Below are 16,925 nucleotides of genomic sequence, written 5' to 3'. Positions count from 1 at the left end.
GGCCTGGTGGTGAAGGCAGGGAGGGGATCAGTATGGCATACACCAAAGATGGGAAAGGAAACCCAGATGATCTTTTCTGCCATTTGTTCAATACAGAGATCTCCCTCATCACTCTTATGTACCAAGAGGAGAGTTTTCCACTGCCCTGGTAGGGGAACAAAGACTTGATATTATCTCAGTTTTCTCTAGCATCTAAGTACCCAATGATCATCCAGAAATATGAGTAGTTCATGAGTATTGCCACTAGCAAGTCCTATCTTATTTAATGTAACAGCTCCCAGGTTTCAAATCAAGCATGTGCTTAGATCAGATAACTGCATTTGGCCAGTGTCTCTAGTAACTCGAAAGGGCCAGAGCCGTGTTCATCAATAAAAGATGTGTGGGCATGCAGGTAACACTAACTTGAGATCACTTCACTGAGTGGATTATGCATTGGGCTGGGGACCAGAGGAGACCTGGGATTTGCTTCTTCCTCTTCCATCAGTCCCCCAGGAAGCTTGTCTATCTGTCCTTCCATTGTACAAGTGCTGCAAAGTTGCTTATCCCCTTCTAGTGATCCTTGAGTTCTACTGGTAAAAAGTAATGGCAGCAGCCATTTATTATGTGGCTTCACAATGTTTGTTAATGCTGTTTATAGACATTAAAGCAATGAGGGTGAGTATAGGCTTAGAGAACAAAGAGTAGAAGTTAGAAACTTGAAAGATAAGCTGCTTTCTACCGAAAACTCTGACTCTAATATTTTCCTTCCTCTTTTTGAGTGATTTTATTTTTCTCTTCCCCACCCCTAATATTTGTGTTATCTCATTCTCTAGGAAAATCTCTTTTTTGTGATGGAATATCTCAACGGAGGAGACCTCATGTTCCATATCCAGAGTTGTCATAAATTTGACCTTCCCAGAGCAACGTAAGATGTTATGATTACCTTTTGGCACATGGTAGAAACAAAGGAGGCAGATGGGGACACCAGGGCTCTTAGTTTTCCAGCTCTACCACTGTCCTGTGACAGTAAACTTGGGCACAGCCTTTGACTTCGCTATGACTTGCTTCTTCTGCAAAGCATTCTCAGCTGGCTTTTTAGCATGAAAGCAGAACCACTCTCAATTCCTGCTCTCTCCAAAATGAACAAAGCAGATATGCAGGTCATCACCCCATCTCAGTGACAAACTTGGAGCTAGTCACTTCCTCTCCCTGTTGTCTTTCCCCTCCCACAAAAAGCTTTTTAGAGCACATCCACGCAGTTCATTTCAGTCAGATGTGAGCTTACTTTGCATTCTTGGTCAACTAGGGAAGCTATTTCTGTCTGAAAGCATTACAGATGGTGTTACACCCTCGTCAGCATTTAATCTGCCTGCAATCTTGTCCTTCAGCTTATGGATGGGAGGCATCCTCAAATCCTGTGACCTGGCTGTCATACTTTGTGCTGACCTCAGAATAGTTCCTCAAACATTTAAATAGTCCCTCAAACATCAAATAATCCCTCAATCCCAGAGCCAAGAGTTGGATAGAAGCTGTACCTTAGGCTGCTTTGCTTGCTGAATCAATCCACTTCACAGAGAGGAGCTCTTTGCCTGAGATCTTACCTCTGAAGGCGTCTGCAAATAGCACTGAACATGCCTAAAATCTTATTTAGATGAGGTTCGTTTTAAAGCAGCCTACCGGTGTCTGCTTTGAATTAAAACATCCCTGGGGTTGCTCTAGGATTGCATTGATTGAGTTCTTTAACAGTCCAAAATTGGAGGCCCTAGAAAAATGATCGTGCACCCAACCTCCACCCTGTCTTTGCCACCATCTAAGAAATCCCTCAGAAGCATTTTCAGCCATCTGTAGAACTCAATATCTTGTTCTTTACAACACCACTTCAAATGAGGTTCATGGTACAGTGATCAGAGGCAAAGTTATTGTTTGTAAGAAGTAATGGTTTACACTAGTTTTTCCTTGTAATTTTGAGTCAGAAAAAAAATAGAGAAAACGTACTGAAAGTGCAAAAGGTAAATCTGGATTGAAAAAAAATACACCAACTAAGAATTAAAAATTTGTTTAGCTCTGATTAAAGTAAATAGGAGAATTAGACTAAGTGAAAGGTGTTTTAATCATTCTCTGAGCAAAATGGTATTTCAAAAGTCAACACTGAAGCCACTATAGGAATTAAATTTTATTTAATAATTTTTAAAAAAATTAATCTTCATTTAAATCTGTGTTCACTTTACTGGGCTCCTTACTTTTTACAAAAGTATTTGAATGTTCGTAATTAAGCCCTGAGGTCAATGCAACAAAGATGATGGAGCAAAGCCTTACAACACTGAGGGAATATGAGCTGGTGGTTACATTCCCTTCTGGGCAGAGCATTTTCATTGTGCGGTTTAGGCAGAAACTTGTTCAGAACGATGATCTAAAACTCAAAAATTCTCCACAGAAAGACCACCAAGCTGCTAGCTGGTTCACATCTTGGGTAAAATTTTGGAAGTAAGTCATTAATCTGGTCAATGAAGAGATCGGTTTGACAAGCTGAGGAATCTCTCTGTTGTTCCCAAGACCAGATGTCCTCCAGTGTGGTGCGCTTAAGGACACATCCACATAGACAGTTACACACTGAAAATTCACAGCTAGCCACACAGCGTGGTTACCAAAGCCCTGAAGATGACTACATGTCAAATCCTTGCCGTTTCCCAAAATAGTTTCAGTGGCAGATGGACTGCTTGCTACGTAGAATGGTTTTGGGAATCTCACATTGTCTGTCCTGTAAAATCCAGGCTTCTGGAGATGCTCCAAGCCTTCAAGGAGCTTAATGAAATTTTGGGTCCTGTGAAGGGAAACCTCCATCTTTTGGGGGTCCAGCTGAAAACAGCTTTTGGAAAACATATGTTCTAACTTGTTCTTTCTATCACGTAGGTTTTATGCTGCTGAAATCATAAGCGGGCTGCAGTTCCTCCATTCAAAGGGCATAATATACAGGTAATTCTACTCCTTACTGTCTAATATATTAAACTTCTGTGCTTTCCCTGAAAGTACTGATTGTAACAGAGAGAATTCCTTGGAGATACTCACTGACATTACGCTTCTATGCAGATTTCCTTCTAAAATGACTGGCTGTTTTCTTTTGAAGTAGTAGTTCAGAAAAGGCAGATTTGAGCCCTTCTTTGGAACTCAGCCCTTTTCCAGTTAACATTAAAGCAGGCTAATTGATTCATTTACACCAAACCATTCATACAGCACTCATCATAAGCACTCAGTTTAAGCTTTCTGTGTATTAAGATGTATAACTTCAACCTAACCATGAGAAATTTGGATTATCTGCTGTGCTGCTTGTTCACTTCCTTAAGAGCTTGGAAGTTATGCATGAGTGTTTTGATATGATACACAAAGGTTGTGCTTGATACCTATAAGAAAAGACAGGGACCAGATGGAAGCAAGAGGGACTGCAAAAATCAGGAAATGGTTGAAAGGAGAAAATGAATTTCTGGGGAGCTCTCGTCTAACTTGTCGTCTTGGAAAAACTTTGTTACTACACTGCAACCTTTTGTAAAAGCAGGAAGTAAATAGCTTGTCACAAGCAAATGAGAAAGGTCACTGAATCGATGATGTTTGCTGAAACCAAAATGAGCTTATTTCAATGTTTGTCACATAGTGTGAACATTAGAAAGATGTAAAAGTGAATGGCTTATTTACAGTTCACTCTCCCATTAAAATCAAACTTTGATCCGTGTAAAATCTCATTATTCATTATTAGTACTGATTGTGAGAGCTGTTTATTGACCCATGATGGCAATTGCAAAAATATGAGATCTGTTTGAATAGCATTAAGCCAGGATGATCTCTAGAGTCTCAGTGGTTCCCAAACCACTTAGCTATATCTGTTGGTTTTGCTCACACTTCTTACAAAAGTTGATCAAAAGTATTTGCAGGATGTTTTGAATTCATGACAGGGCTGTTAACATTGACTTTTTGCTTATCACTCACATTTTTATTTGAAACTGCTACTCCAGTGGTCTGCCAGGTTTTGGGACCTATCTTCTCACAAAAGAAGAGAGATTGTGAGAGCCTGGAGCCATGTACCATGTTGGAAAGTATGGGAAAAATGTTAGTTAGATATTAGGTAGCATGATGGTATGAATAAATAGCTCAGGAGTCAGTGTGGCTTTTCTTTGGGTATCAGGCTTTGATAGAAAAGATTTGACCAGTTCTGCTCCTTTTTCCTTTTTTCACTGTAGACAGTGAACACAAGGTCAACCGAGAACGCACAGCTATCAGTATCTCAGTCAGAGCTAACTAAGCACTTAGGAAAATGTACAGAAATCACTTCTGAAACTACATGACTTGTGATTTAGTAAGAATAATGAATCCAGCTGTTCTGCATCTTGCACCCATGTCTGGAAATGTTGGCTTAAATGTTAATGAATGAGCAGAGATGTTTTTGGCAGAAACTCCAATCTCTGGAGCCAATCAGTTTGAGACTCATCAAAATTGCAAAAGCAAACTGTAGGTGATGGACTTTTTGTTTTACTTCAAACTACCAGATGAATAAAAGCAGTGCTGGCAGCCAGGGATTGATCTCAATGATGTAAGTAAAATAAGTCACTCCAGCTGGAAATTGTGACTACATGAGTGTCTGCCACTGAAAGCAAATGTCTTGCTTGTCTCTATATTTCTTTTTGATTGATGACTCCTACTACTTCTTTGTCTGTTTTCTAGCAACAGCAAACAATTGGCCCATGACAACAGTTTGTTGTGTAGGCACTGCAAAGGAGTTTCGTAGAAGGGGGATGGAGAGCCATCTTTCCTGCAACTTAGGCAACCATCTCAGTAACACAGTGCATTAGAAGTGACCTTCTTTGAGAGAGTCAAATGATCAATGTCATTTCTGATAAAAATAAATCGTAAAACAGTGCATGGGTAAAGTCTTTACCAGCAAATTGGCCTGTGCTTCGACAGGGGGAACGAGGAAGAGGGATATTGAAGCTCGAGGGACAACAGCTCCTCCTTCAATCCTCAGTCTCCCTTTGTAATTGCAGTATGTAGGCACCACACAGAGAAAGATAACAAATAGAAGAGTATACACTGCTAAAACAGCATGGCTCTGTAACAGTTTAAAAATAAGTGTTCCCTTCTCCTCCTCCACAGAGACTTGAAGCTAGACAACGTCCTCTTGGATAGTGAAGGGCACATCAAAATTGCTGACTTTGGGATGTGTAAGGAGAACATGTTTGGAGATGCAAAGACAAGTACTTTCTGTGGGACTCCTGACTATATTGCTCCTGAGGTAGGTGTGGGGCCAAGAGGTGTTGAAAATCCACTGTGGGACAGAGAACTCACCTTGAGACATGACTGTTGGTCAGTGGTGATGTAAACTACAAAATGCAATAGCCTACATTTGAACAGTCCCAGGCTAGAAACTGTATTTCAGTTTAACTCTACAAGCCACATCCAGGTGAAGGAGACCCTAAAACTAGTGATGATGTGGCTGTGTCCAGTTCTGAATGTGCTTGAGCTAATGAGGGCATGGCAGAGCTCATAGGTTGAGTTAAGGCTGAGCTCTACCCTCTTGACTCTGGTATTTCTGCTGCCTGTGAGGTACTGTTCTCTGAGGCTTGTGCTTGCTTGGAGACAGTTTCCAGGTTGCATGCAGCATAGATGTGCCAGAAAATGCTCTTCTTTTTCCCCATTTGATATCTGCTGATATCAAATGGTCACTCTGAAAGTAGTGCCTCCTATTTATTTCTATGCAAACTACAACAGATACAAAGAGCACTGTTTGTTAGAACAAATTGTCAGCTAAAAACCACTATTTTTCACTATAGTCACCACCATTAGCAATGTATTTTCATCAGCAATGTACAAGAGCCTGCATGCTGCACTCATTAAAATCTGCACCAGTGGAGGTGACCTACTGTTTCACAGCTGCTGTGATGGCATCATTACTGAAATTCATCACCAAGCACCTCACTGTGCTAACATCCACTGTTTAGTCTTCTTTGATGTTCAGAAAGCATCAATGAATGTCAACGGGTGCAATTTTTTCTTCACAGAGGAGTTCAGTTCCACACCTTTGCTTCATATGCACTTCCACAACAGATGCCATTTTGTCAAACTGCCCCTCTGCTGCCGTCTGCCACACAGCAACAAATTGTAATTAAATATTGGTGGGAAGGTTCAACCTCTATATCCACCTCTGATGTTATGGGCCAACATAATAAAATAGGAGATATTACTTTCAGAGCAGCCCTCGTACATGATGTAGAAAAACTAAACTTGGCCTTCATCTGCCCATGCAGTAAATCCAGGTAGTCACAGACACTAGACGTCAGTTTGGACTGGATTCATCCAGGAAATAGGATGCTCCCTTAAAGCAGTGAGTTCAAACAATGACAGATGTCACTGTGGAGAGATTTTGACTAATTAGGTGGCAAAATGAGGCCAAAGAAGACATTTTTCATTTCAGAGAAGTATCTAAGAGTCATCCATGCATCATGTCCAACATCACTCTGAAATCCATTTATTTGCCTTTCAATATCCCATTTCATTATTTTAGTGTTTTCATGATGGATATCAGTGCTTTCCAAATTGCTCTTAAAGCTTTTGGTTCTTCTTGTTTTTTTTTCTTCCCCTCCACTATTATTCATCGATCATTTACTCTCTACCAAGACCTCAGTTCTGATCTAAATTACTCCACTGCTGACACAAGGACAAGTCTCTTCAATAACTTTTCTATTGCCTGAGAACAGGTGTAAGTGTGCTCTGCTATCAAAATGAAATTGTCATTTATTTCATTTCAATATGCTTTCATTTAAAAAAAGAAAATACTTTTTTTTTAGATCCTAAAGGAGAGCCAAGTGATAATCTATTACCTGTGATTTTACTTCATGGAAGAGAGAGAGTCAAAAATAGCTCATAGGTTTTATTTCTGCACTGTCATTTATTTTAGGGATACAACAAGTGCATATAAAACATTTTACTTCCAAATTGAAAGCATTGCTAGAGTTTATGGATCAATTCTCCTGCCAGAGGTTCATAGAATCATAGAATCCTTAGACTTGGAAGGGACTCTTAAAGGTCGTCTAGTCCAACTCCTCTGAAATGAACAGGGACATGGACAGCTTGATTAGGTTGCCCAGAGCCTGATCCAAACTCACCTTGAAAGTTTCCACATCTCTGGGCAACCTGTTCCTGTGCCTCACCACCCTCACTGTAGAAGATTTTTTCCCTTATATCCAACCTAAATCTACCCTCTTTGAGCTTGAAGCCATTTCCCCTTGCCCTATCACAACAGACCCTGCTTAAGAGTCTGTCCCCTTCTTTCTTATAATCCCCCTTTAGATACTGAAAGGCCCCTATCATGTCACCTCAGAGCCTTCTCTTCTCCAGTCTGAACAGCCCCAGCTCTCTCAGCCTGTATTCCTAGGAGAGGTGTTCCATCCCTTGCATCATTTTTGTGGCCCTCGTCTGGATGCACTCCAACAGGTCTATTTCTCTCCTGTACTGAGGCCTCCACATCTGGATGCAGTACAGGTTGGATCTGTGGACTTCTTGTCAGTATTTCAGTGTGACTGCTAGCACTGTAATTTGTTACAGACTTAGCACTTTTTCTGTAGCTGCGCAAATAAGAGGACTTTGGGTCAATAGACAAGCAATAGTTTATCTTAAAAAATATTTGACCAAAAATGAAAAAAAAAAAACAATTAACCTGAAATGAAATTTCTGGACTTTACCTTTTCAGAGAAAACAAAACTAATGAATCTTCCTCTTAACCAACAGAAATCGTTTAATTTAGTTTTCCAGACACTTTATGCTTTGAAAAGTAAGGCCTTATAAAAGAAATGTGTCTTTTCAGAGGGAAAGGTTTGGATGATTTTGTTTATAAACAGACCAAGGAAATGTATTAGGGAGACTTACTGCTTCCTTTTTTCAGTCTGAGTGAAACATGTTGTTTATATTGCCTCTCATACTCAAATAGATACCTTTTTTGTCATCATTTTTTGTGTTTCCTCGTTTGGAATTTTGGAGACAGATATGTTGGTCATGAGCACTCTACATCAGCTTCAGTTTAGACATAAGATATTAAGGTCCTACTTTGCTGGATGCCACAGGTACCTCAGAGGGGGATATTCTCACCTAATGTGAGAAAATTCATCAAAAAATGAGGCATCAGGCAGCACCTTATAGCACTGTGGGAAGACAAGCATCTCAAGAAGCCAATTCATCCCTTCCTACCATAGATGTGTAAGTTAGATAAATCACCATTTTTCCTCCATTGACTCTAGAAAGACTCTGGAAAACCAGCTTAATAAAAGCCATAACTGTTAGGAAATAAAATGAATCCAAGGCCAAGTGTCAAACAACTCCCTAAAGCATTTTCAAGGCATTCAGACAAGGTAGTACAGTAGACTCAGACAAGTCTACTGTACCTCAGAAGTAAAGATTCTAAATCACAACTTTTCAATTATCAACAAATTTATATGCACTGGTCTATGTATTTGTTTTCAGTGTTATTAAGCCATTTCCATGGTTTGCCATTAGTACCTACACTGCAGCTCTTCTATAGGAGATGACAATGCAACCAGGTTGTGGGCACAAGAATAAAGACCGTGTCTTAAAATGAACTATTACCCTCCCCAGCTCCAAAATCCTGATAATGATTCTAGATATCATAGTCTTCTTTAGAAGATTTTTAGACTTTTCATTAGACATCTGTAATTACTTGTATACCATAGAATCATAGAATGGTTTGGGTTGGTTGGAAGGGACCTTCGAGATCATCTAGTTCCAAGCTCTCTGCTACAGTCAGGGACACCTCCCACTAGGCCAAGTTGCTCAAAGCTCCATCCAGCCTGGCCTTGAATATAAGCATGAGATGGGGGGAAATGAAAGTCTGTAGGGGAAAACAGTGCCAAACTGATTAATAGGAGAGATCATCACCCAGCCAACCTGTTCTAGTCAATTTCTGCTGAAACCAAAACCTCTTGGAAAAGAGGGATTTGGGGCACCAAGGAAAGCTCTGAGTTATGATTTCAGGATCCTCAGATGAATTGTTTTATGTGAAGCTAAAACACACCACCTAAAAGGGTTTAAACTAACATAGCCTGTGGTTTGTATTGCAGTAGCATTGCATTTTTATGAAGATTGCTGAGGCCACTGAGCACATTAAACAGGCAGTTTGGCCATGTTGAGTTCTTGAGATGTTGATGCTACATTCTCTTGAAAACAAATATGGATGTTTGTACAGTGTGGATTTTATATGTTTGCACAATTCAGATTTTGTTTACATAGGGACTGAAGGAGTTATTTGGGTCATTTATACTGCCTTTTGTTTGATCACATTGTGCAAAAATGAAAAATGAACACAAATTCCTATAAATCCTTAACTGGAGGTACCAGTAATGACTAAACTAAGTATGGCTCAAAATGTGTTAAATGTTTTTAAGCTTTTTACAAAAAGACATAGTTGGGGCATTTTGGAAGCAGTAGTCAAGCATGCAGGCTGTCCAGAATAATGGTGTATGACTATGGGGAACATCTCATGAGTATATTGTAAAGAAATTCCCACTCTCAGCAAAAGCAGCTCAACCTCCAGCAAAGAATTTCATGTCAGGGAAAAATTTGTCCTATTTCTCATATTTAATTTCTTCACAACACACACTTTGTATGATATGGATACAATGGAAAATATGATTAGTAGTAAACTGGCAACAGCTTATGACACAGTCTTGGTGGACTACAAAGCAAATAGTCTCAAGAGGATACATCAGCAATCACTTTCTCTTGCTTTTCCTGGAATAGATTGCTGGGATTCATACATTTACCACTGTGACAGCCATTGAGTACTGTGACACTGTCCAAACTATAACTCTAAAATACTACTTGTGTGAGTTAAATTAGTCCCAAAATACTACCTTACTATTAGGCATCTTGGAGTTCACAAGTCTGGTTTGAATCTTTGGAATAATTTGGAAAGCAGCAAAAGATGCTCTCTGTGTTTCACATCTCTCTGTTAGTTGAGCAATTGTTAAAGGAACTTGAGGGTTAACTAGAAAACAACCTGTTATTCAGAGTGCCCATAGTGTGAAGTGCTGTTTTGGCACCCAGGTCTTTCTGTGATTAGAAGCTTCTTGAACCACAGCACCTGTACCACTGACAGATGCTCATGCTTCAGATAGGAAAAGCACCTCTGCTGTCACATTCAGAGCAAAGCAGCTGTTGAAAGATGAGGGCCTGGTCACACCTCTGAAGTTGAAATACTGACAACAGATATTTTGCATCTGTCTTTGTCTCCTGTTTTTGGACAGATATTGCTGGGGCAGAAATACAACACCTCCGTTGACTGGTGGTCATTTGGTGTCCTCCTGTATGAGATGCTTATTGGCCAGTCTCCTTTCCACGGCCAAGATGAAGAGGAGCTTTTCCAGTCTATCCGTATGGATAACCCATTCTACCCTCGCTGGCTTGACAAGGATGCAAAGGACATTTTGGTAAAGGTAAGAATTACCATAGATCAGATGAAAGTCTTTTTGCCAGAACTGTCACCTTTGACTTGTGTATCTTCAGCTGTTGCTCAGAGAAACAACTTTAATATGATAGAGTCAGAGAGAGTCACTTTCCCTTTCTTGTTTGGGGACCTCAAAGCTCACCTGACTGAAGTCCTGAGGCCATCTTTATGACTTCTTTCTCCTGAGCTATGCTGATGGCTCCTCATATCCAGTAAGTAGGATCACAAGGTATCAGATGCCAGCAGAGGTCAGTTTCTTTGCAGAGCAATTCTTCAGGCACAAGGCATGTTAACTTTTGGGAAAGATATTCTCACAGACTTCAAACATAGGGTAACAGTGACTTTCTTTAAAATAACTATGCTGAAACAGTTCTTGTGCCTCAAAGATATAAGGACATCTGGGGCAAAGGGCATATTTTTTTGGTGTTCATCTTGATTTTGATTAGAGAATATTTTGCATCTTTACACTAAGCTAAAGAGCGGGAAAACAACACCTGAACTCTTGTCCCGAAGAGTTTAAGACTGCTGAAGCTAATGGCACCATGTCATCTGGATTTTTGGCCCTCTCAATCTCCTACACAGTAATGTGTAGTGTCCTTTGTGAGTGAAGCACTCTTCTGCCTCCCTCTAATGGCCATCCTCTTAGCCTTTTTTGTTCCCTACCATCAGTGTACTTTATTTTTCATTGCCTCATTCTCAGCACTATACCAGGTAGCACTGTGGCCTTTCTGGCTTGGGATGGAAATTCTTCTTGAGTTAGTTACAAGATAAAAACTTACAGATGTCATAATTAATCAAACAAGTTACTTTACCTCAGTCACGTTTTGGACTGACTATGAACATGATTTAAGCTAAGGCATCTTACCTTATGACTGAGCATGGTAAGAGAGCACATAAAAAGGGCTATATGATTCAGCTGATGTGAGTAAACTTGTTCATCACTAACTTTTGGTCACATTTGACCCACAGTCCATTCTTTTACTTTTGTACTTAGAAAATGAAAGGGCAATATACAGCATTCCACTACAAAACAATGAAGAATAAGAGATTGTTTTAGCTTCTGTTCTGTGAGCAGTGAGACTCACTATAAAGTGATAATAATGAAAGCATTCAAAAAGCACTTGCTCCAGGAACACATAGATATTCTGCACCTAAACTGATTCTTTTTTCTTCTTTAGAAATGAAGGGTCAAATAAAGACACTCAAATGATCCAAAGCTATGGGAGGTGAATGCAACCCCACATAGCTCAGACCAATATTTACACAGATTATGCTTATATTTTAGCTGTAAGTATTTGTCTGATATAAAGAAATCATCTAGACAAAAGCTTTCAAGTGTGATATAGAGATTTCACCTATATAGTTGCGTGCTTGAACTTTCAGACACATATGTTCTCATCACTGTAACAAATTTGTCTTCTCTCTCTTACAAAGATAAAATATGGCCAGGTCTTGGCCATCAGTTTTTGGCATGTTAACCAATCAGAAATTTAGTAAGGTAGAAGAGTCTTCACGCTCTCACCAATGTTGCTTAAGTTTGAAGTGTGAGATCCCATCTGACAGGATCCCAATGAATACTCCGTTATTAATAAATAATAAATAGTAAGGCATTTATTTTTCTTCAAAACTTTAGCTTTTTGTGAGAGAACCTGAGAGAAGACTAGGAGCAAGAGGGAATATCCGCCAGCATGCCTTTTTCAGGGAAATAAACTGGGAAGCTTTAGAAGAAAGAAGGATGGAGCCTCCTTTCAAGCCAAGAGTGGTAAGGCTTCATCTTCTTTCATTTCCCCCCGTATCATGCCATTCTCTCCTGAATCATTCTTTCCCCAAATATTTATACCCTCAAGAACATGCAAGCAATAAACCAAAGCCAAAACCAACAGTTATGTTTTGATCTACTTCATTGAAGGATCAAAAATTATCAGACATGGATCTTTAACGTGAGATAGCTCAAATCTTGTTTAGATTCATGGAGTCAGCGTTATAAAGGCGAATACATTTTGACTTCATATTTAAACTACGAAGGCACCAAGGCTTTCAAAATGCCCTCAAATTTTCAGGGTCATCTTCTAGAGTTGTTTCATACATCCTACTTCTACATCTAGAAGTTGAAGGAGGACCTTGGTCTTGGGCAGTCAGAATGGAAAAGGTTGACTCTTGCTCAAGTGTTCAAATGCAGACTGAATTGTTCAAAGGCTGTCTGTTGTGTACATCAGATAAGTATATAAGGTAGATGGCTGAAACCCTCTACAATTTTGATCTGCCATAGCCTCGCTCATTGTACAATCATTAGATAGAGAATTATGAGCTATGTCCATGTATTGGCTGGGCTGCCTACCTTGGTCATTAGGACTACTCCTTTCTGTTGGCTGTAAGAAACCCAGGCCTGACATGTGCACACCTGGGGAACAATAAAGTGAGGAACGCATCCCCGTTCCAGTTAGCATAGAAGGGGTTTGAATGCCAGTTAAGATGCCATAAGTATGGCCCATTCTGTAAGGTTTATCTGTTATTTCACTGCAGAGGATAAAGATGGAAAAGCTGTTCAGGTAACCAGGTGGTCAGTTAAATCAGAATAGAATCGGTCCTGCTAAAAATAATATTATATTTTAATATGATGTGTGCATCAGACTTTTATTTTACAGTCCTTCAGAAGCATCCTTTAATCAGTGGATCCACTTTGCTGTTTTACAAAGCTGTGACATCCCTCCATGGCAGAATACATGGATCACAGGCTCAGTGCTTCTTATGTAAAATGTATTCCCATTACTACTCCAATAGGACAGTAATAAGCATGTGATTAGCACTAATTGCTGGATATTAAAAGTTGAGACAGCAGTTAAATGCTGCCCGACAAGTTAACTGTGCATCATTTGGGCTCTAGTAGCTAACTACTGTGGAAAAGGGCAGAAACAAACACGCTGTACATTGCTTGATGAAGCTGAGTCCATAGGAAGCAGTCTGATAGGGCCAGTACCTTTATAATGAACATAAGAGTATTAGTAATTTGACAATGTTTTGTTTTTCCTTTTCTCGAAGAAATCTCCAAGTGACTGTAGCAACTTCGACAAGGAATTTCTAAGTGAAAAGCCTAGACTGTCTTGTGCTGACAGAGCACTGATTAACAGCATGGACCAAAATATGTTCCGCAACTTTTCCTTTGTGAACCCTAAAATGGAGAATATATTTTCCTGAGATCTGCCTTACTGATGGAATTCCCCATATGATCTGAGTAACATTTTGTCAACTGAAGACTGTGCATGGTTATTTTTATCAAGAACCCACCAGAAAAACACAGCAGTGAAACTTTGTACCATGCCTGAAGGCTTTCAGCTTGTTCCAGCCTGGAGCAGATGCCAGCCAGTCTTCACTAATGACGAAGTCTCGTGGTATCTTTTGGCCTCTCTTCTCTATTTTCCCAACGTTCTTGAAGTTCAGAACATCTAAAAAGAAGGAGGTGCCAAAACATTTTCCTCTGTACTTGTACACACAGACAATGGGTTTCTCCATAAGAAAGTACTTCTGATGTTTTCAGTGCCCATCTCTGCAATTCTCACCTAGGCCCTACTCCTCTGGAAGGATGAGGGTTGAGCTTAAGTCTTGAGGGCATCTGGGAAGACTTCAGGTTGGGTGCCTTTGCAAATTCCATTTGAACATGCACAGAATTGTGCCTATGTGCACAGGAATGTTGAAGAAGCCAATTATCTCCCCTCATGCTTAAAAAATAATCTTCACAGGTGTTATGATTCCTTTTTGTGCCACAAGGCCCACTGGGAATAAGAAATTTTGTGGATGCACTTTCCAGTATTCATATATCTCATCCAATGGCTCAAACATAGAGAAGGAGCATTGCAATTGCAAGTATCAAGATCGATGTAGAAACCCAATGGTTTTACTCTTAGTACTTGAGCAGAAAAATGGGAGGTAGCAGTCCAGAAGAAAACATTCGTAATCCCTGTTCTAAAGCTTTAACTGTTCTCAAACACACCAGACTCAGAGCAAAATCTGGACTGGGCTTTCTGAGTTTTTTTTCTGAAACAGAATCAGATATATGCAAGAGTTTTCCTCAAACCATTCTTTAAGCATCATAAAATCGGCCTTCCGATGCTGTATTTTAGTGGAAAAGTAGTAATCAGTCCTTATAAAGGCTGATATACTTCCTATTGCTCTAAATGGTGCCCCAAAACTTTGACGTGCGTTGTGGACATAAACACTGCAGTGTGGGATGGCACACCAGTGAAGAGTGACCCTCTCCTTCACTTCATTATATTTTGCTGTATATTCTGTCTTCTAGCATTCTGTGAAATGTAGTGGGTCAATAATAATCTCATCCCTTATCCATTCATAACGGGATCTTTTAAAATAAAGTTGTGCTGTTTTCAGAAGTTGGGGAAATGCAGAATCTGCCAACTACTGATTTTTACACCAATAAGTACTGTGTCAAAATTAAGTCGAACCCCAAACAGAGGATTCTTTAATATCTTAGACTTAAGTCAGCCCAACTGGCTTTGGACTCTGACTGGAATGTGTAAATTTGGAGTTCTGTTGCTTGAACTCCCTCAGCCCTTTAAGAAGAGAAGTTCTAGAAGGTGAATCATCTCAAAATTCTTTTTGGAGGTGCCTTTCTTGCTCTACTGGAAGAGACTGTTAACCTGGAGCTCCCAAGAAGATGAATGCAGCCTTGCAGACTGTGCAGCCATTGCTGGGGTATCGCTGGCAGTGACTGCAGGCACTGAACTCTGCAAGGCTGATAGTAAAGGTGCCCAACGCTGACAAAAAAAGAAAAGTAGATTTCAGCCCTGTGACTTTTGTGAAATCCTTGTTTGTGCTGTATGAAGTACAGGGGGATCTGTGCTTGCAGTTTGTGCAGTTGGTTTTCATGTTTAATTTGAACAGTTAAAGTGGATTTCTAAAGCTCTGTTTGTACAGTTTAATAAAATGTTGTATACTGTTGGAAAATGGGTGTGAAAGTGATTAAACGTGGAAAAAAATGGCGGTGCTAGGAAAAGTTGTTAAAATATCTCTGTGCTTTCTGTGGGATGTTCAAACTGTAAATACATAGGATCATCAGGCATTTGGACAACTGTAACTCTTCTGCGACTGCATAAGCAATTCAAATGCCAAATGCAACCTGCATTTTCCACCAGTGCCACAAAATACAAGGTAGAGTCAAGCCATCCCTGGATGTGACTGTGTTTATTTCTTCTGAAGAGCTCAAAGTGATCATCAGTGACAGGTGAGCACCTAAAGCAAGAATGTGGTGGTGTACAGAGGAAATCCAAGAAGTAAAATGTTCCTTTTTACTGTCAGGGGGTGAGACAACTGTAACGAGGATCTGTAGGGTTGCCAGATGTGAGGAGATGGTCAGTGTTGGAGGGCAATTCTGGCCATCTTCAGGTTGGATATTAGGAAAAAATTATTCTCAGGAAGAGTAGTGATGTATTGGAACAGACTGTCCAGGGAGGTGGTGGAGCCATCGTCCCTGAGGTGTTCAAGAAAAGGGCAGACATGGCACTGAGGGACGTGGTTTAGGGGGCATGGTGGGGATGGGCTGCTGGTTGCGCTACATTTCCTTAGAGGTCTTTTTCCAACCTTCTGTTCTATGATTCTATGGTCTCCCTTCAGTACCTCACTGGGGACTGATCTGCCAACTCTTTGGAGTGACTGACAGTCCGCATGCTATGGAAGGAGTCTAGATGACCTGACTCATCCCAGATACTGCATTTCTGTGCATTTAAAGATAGTTGAGCAACACACCATTTTAAATGTCTGTTAGAGATGTTTTCTTGCAAGGGCGCAGTTGTTCACACTTGGCAGCAATGCAGGGAGAGCCCAAGAACACAGCCTGAGGAAGGAAGGTGCTGAATCACCTCTTGTGGTTGAGTAACTGAAGAGCAGAAGGGTTTAACACCTCTCTGACCAGAGACAGGGTTTTCCACGCCCCAACTGTAGTCCTTGAGTAGCAAAAGCAGCCAAACATAAGAGTGATTTCTGAGGAAGCGCATGTTTGGTTAACTGCTAGAGCAGATGTAGTGGTAAGCTTACTGCAGGGCTTTTGATGCAAACCACACGAAAGAAGTGGCTGCTTCTCTCTGCAGAGCATCTTTGGTTTAAAAAACAAGCCCACTGAAGATGGGGGGAGGGAGGCAGGAGGGCTGGGTATGTGCCACCACACGTGCTGCATTTCTCACCAGGGCCACAGCCTGAAAACCCGCCCAACTGTGCCTGCGGTATGCAAGGAGAGATGTGGCAAGCAGCAAGTGTGTTCTTGTGGTGAGAGTGATCAAGAGATAGGAGCTGACATGGGCTGAAAGCCAAACACCCACACGGAAATGAACAGGAGCCCTAGCAGTCACAGAGATGTTCTTTTGCTTTGGCTTAATCTGACACCTCCATAACTGTCTCTCCTCTCCTCTCCTCTCCTCTCCTCTCCTCTCCTCTCCTCTCC

At 40.5% G+C, this 16,925-nt stretch overlaps 1 protein-coding gene across 3 annotated transcripts in view; it reads left to right on the top strand.

Annotated features, from left to right (window-relative positions):
• The window catches only part of PRKCQ (protein kinase C theta), a 59,722-nt gene extending 44,286 nt beyond the window's left edge, over positions 1–15,436 (top strand). For all 3 annotated transcript variants that reach the window (XM_021384333.1, XM_021384334.1, XM_021384335.1), the window contains 6 exons: positions 813–904; positions 2,890–2,952; positions 5,119–5,257; positions 10,278–10,466; positions 12,111–12,239; positions 13,517–15,436. In XM_021384333.1, coding sequence (XP_021240008.1) covers positions 813–904; positions 2,890–2,952; positions 5,119–5,257; positions 10,278–10,466; positions 12,111–12,239; positions 13,517–13,672 — 768 coding nt within the window. In that variant the 3' untranslated portion in view covers positions 13,673–15,436. The remainder of the gene's footprint in view (positions 1–812; positions 905–2,889; positions 2,953–5,118; positions 5,258–10,277; positions 10,467–12,110; positions 12,240–13,516) is intronic.

The sequence above is a fragment of the Numida meleagris genome, chromosome 1 (assembly GCF_002078875.1).
Source record: "Numida meleagris isolate 19003 breed g44 Domestic line chromosome 1, NumMel1.0, whole genome shotgun sequence".
NCBI classification, from domain to species: domain Eukaryota; kingdom Metazoa; phylum Chordata; class Aves; order Galliformes; family Numididae; genus Numida; species Numida meleagris.
Note: the sequence above shows the minus strand (reverse complement) of the source record. Positions and strands in the feature narration are given on the sequence as shown.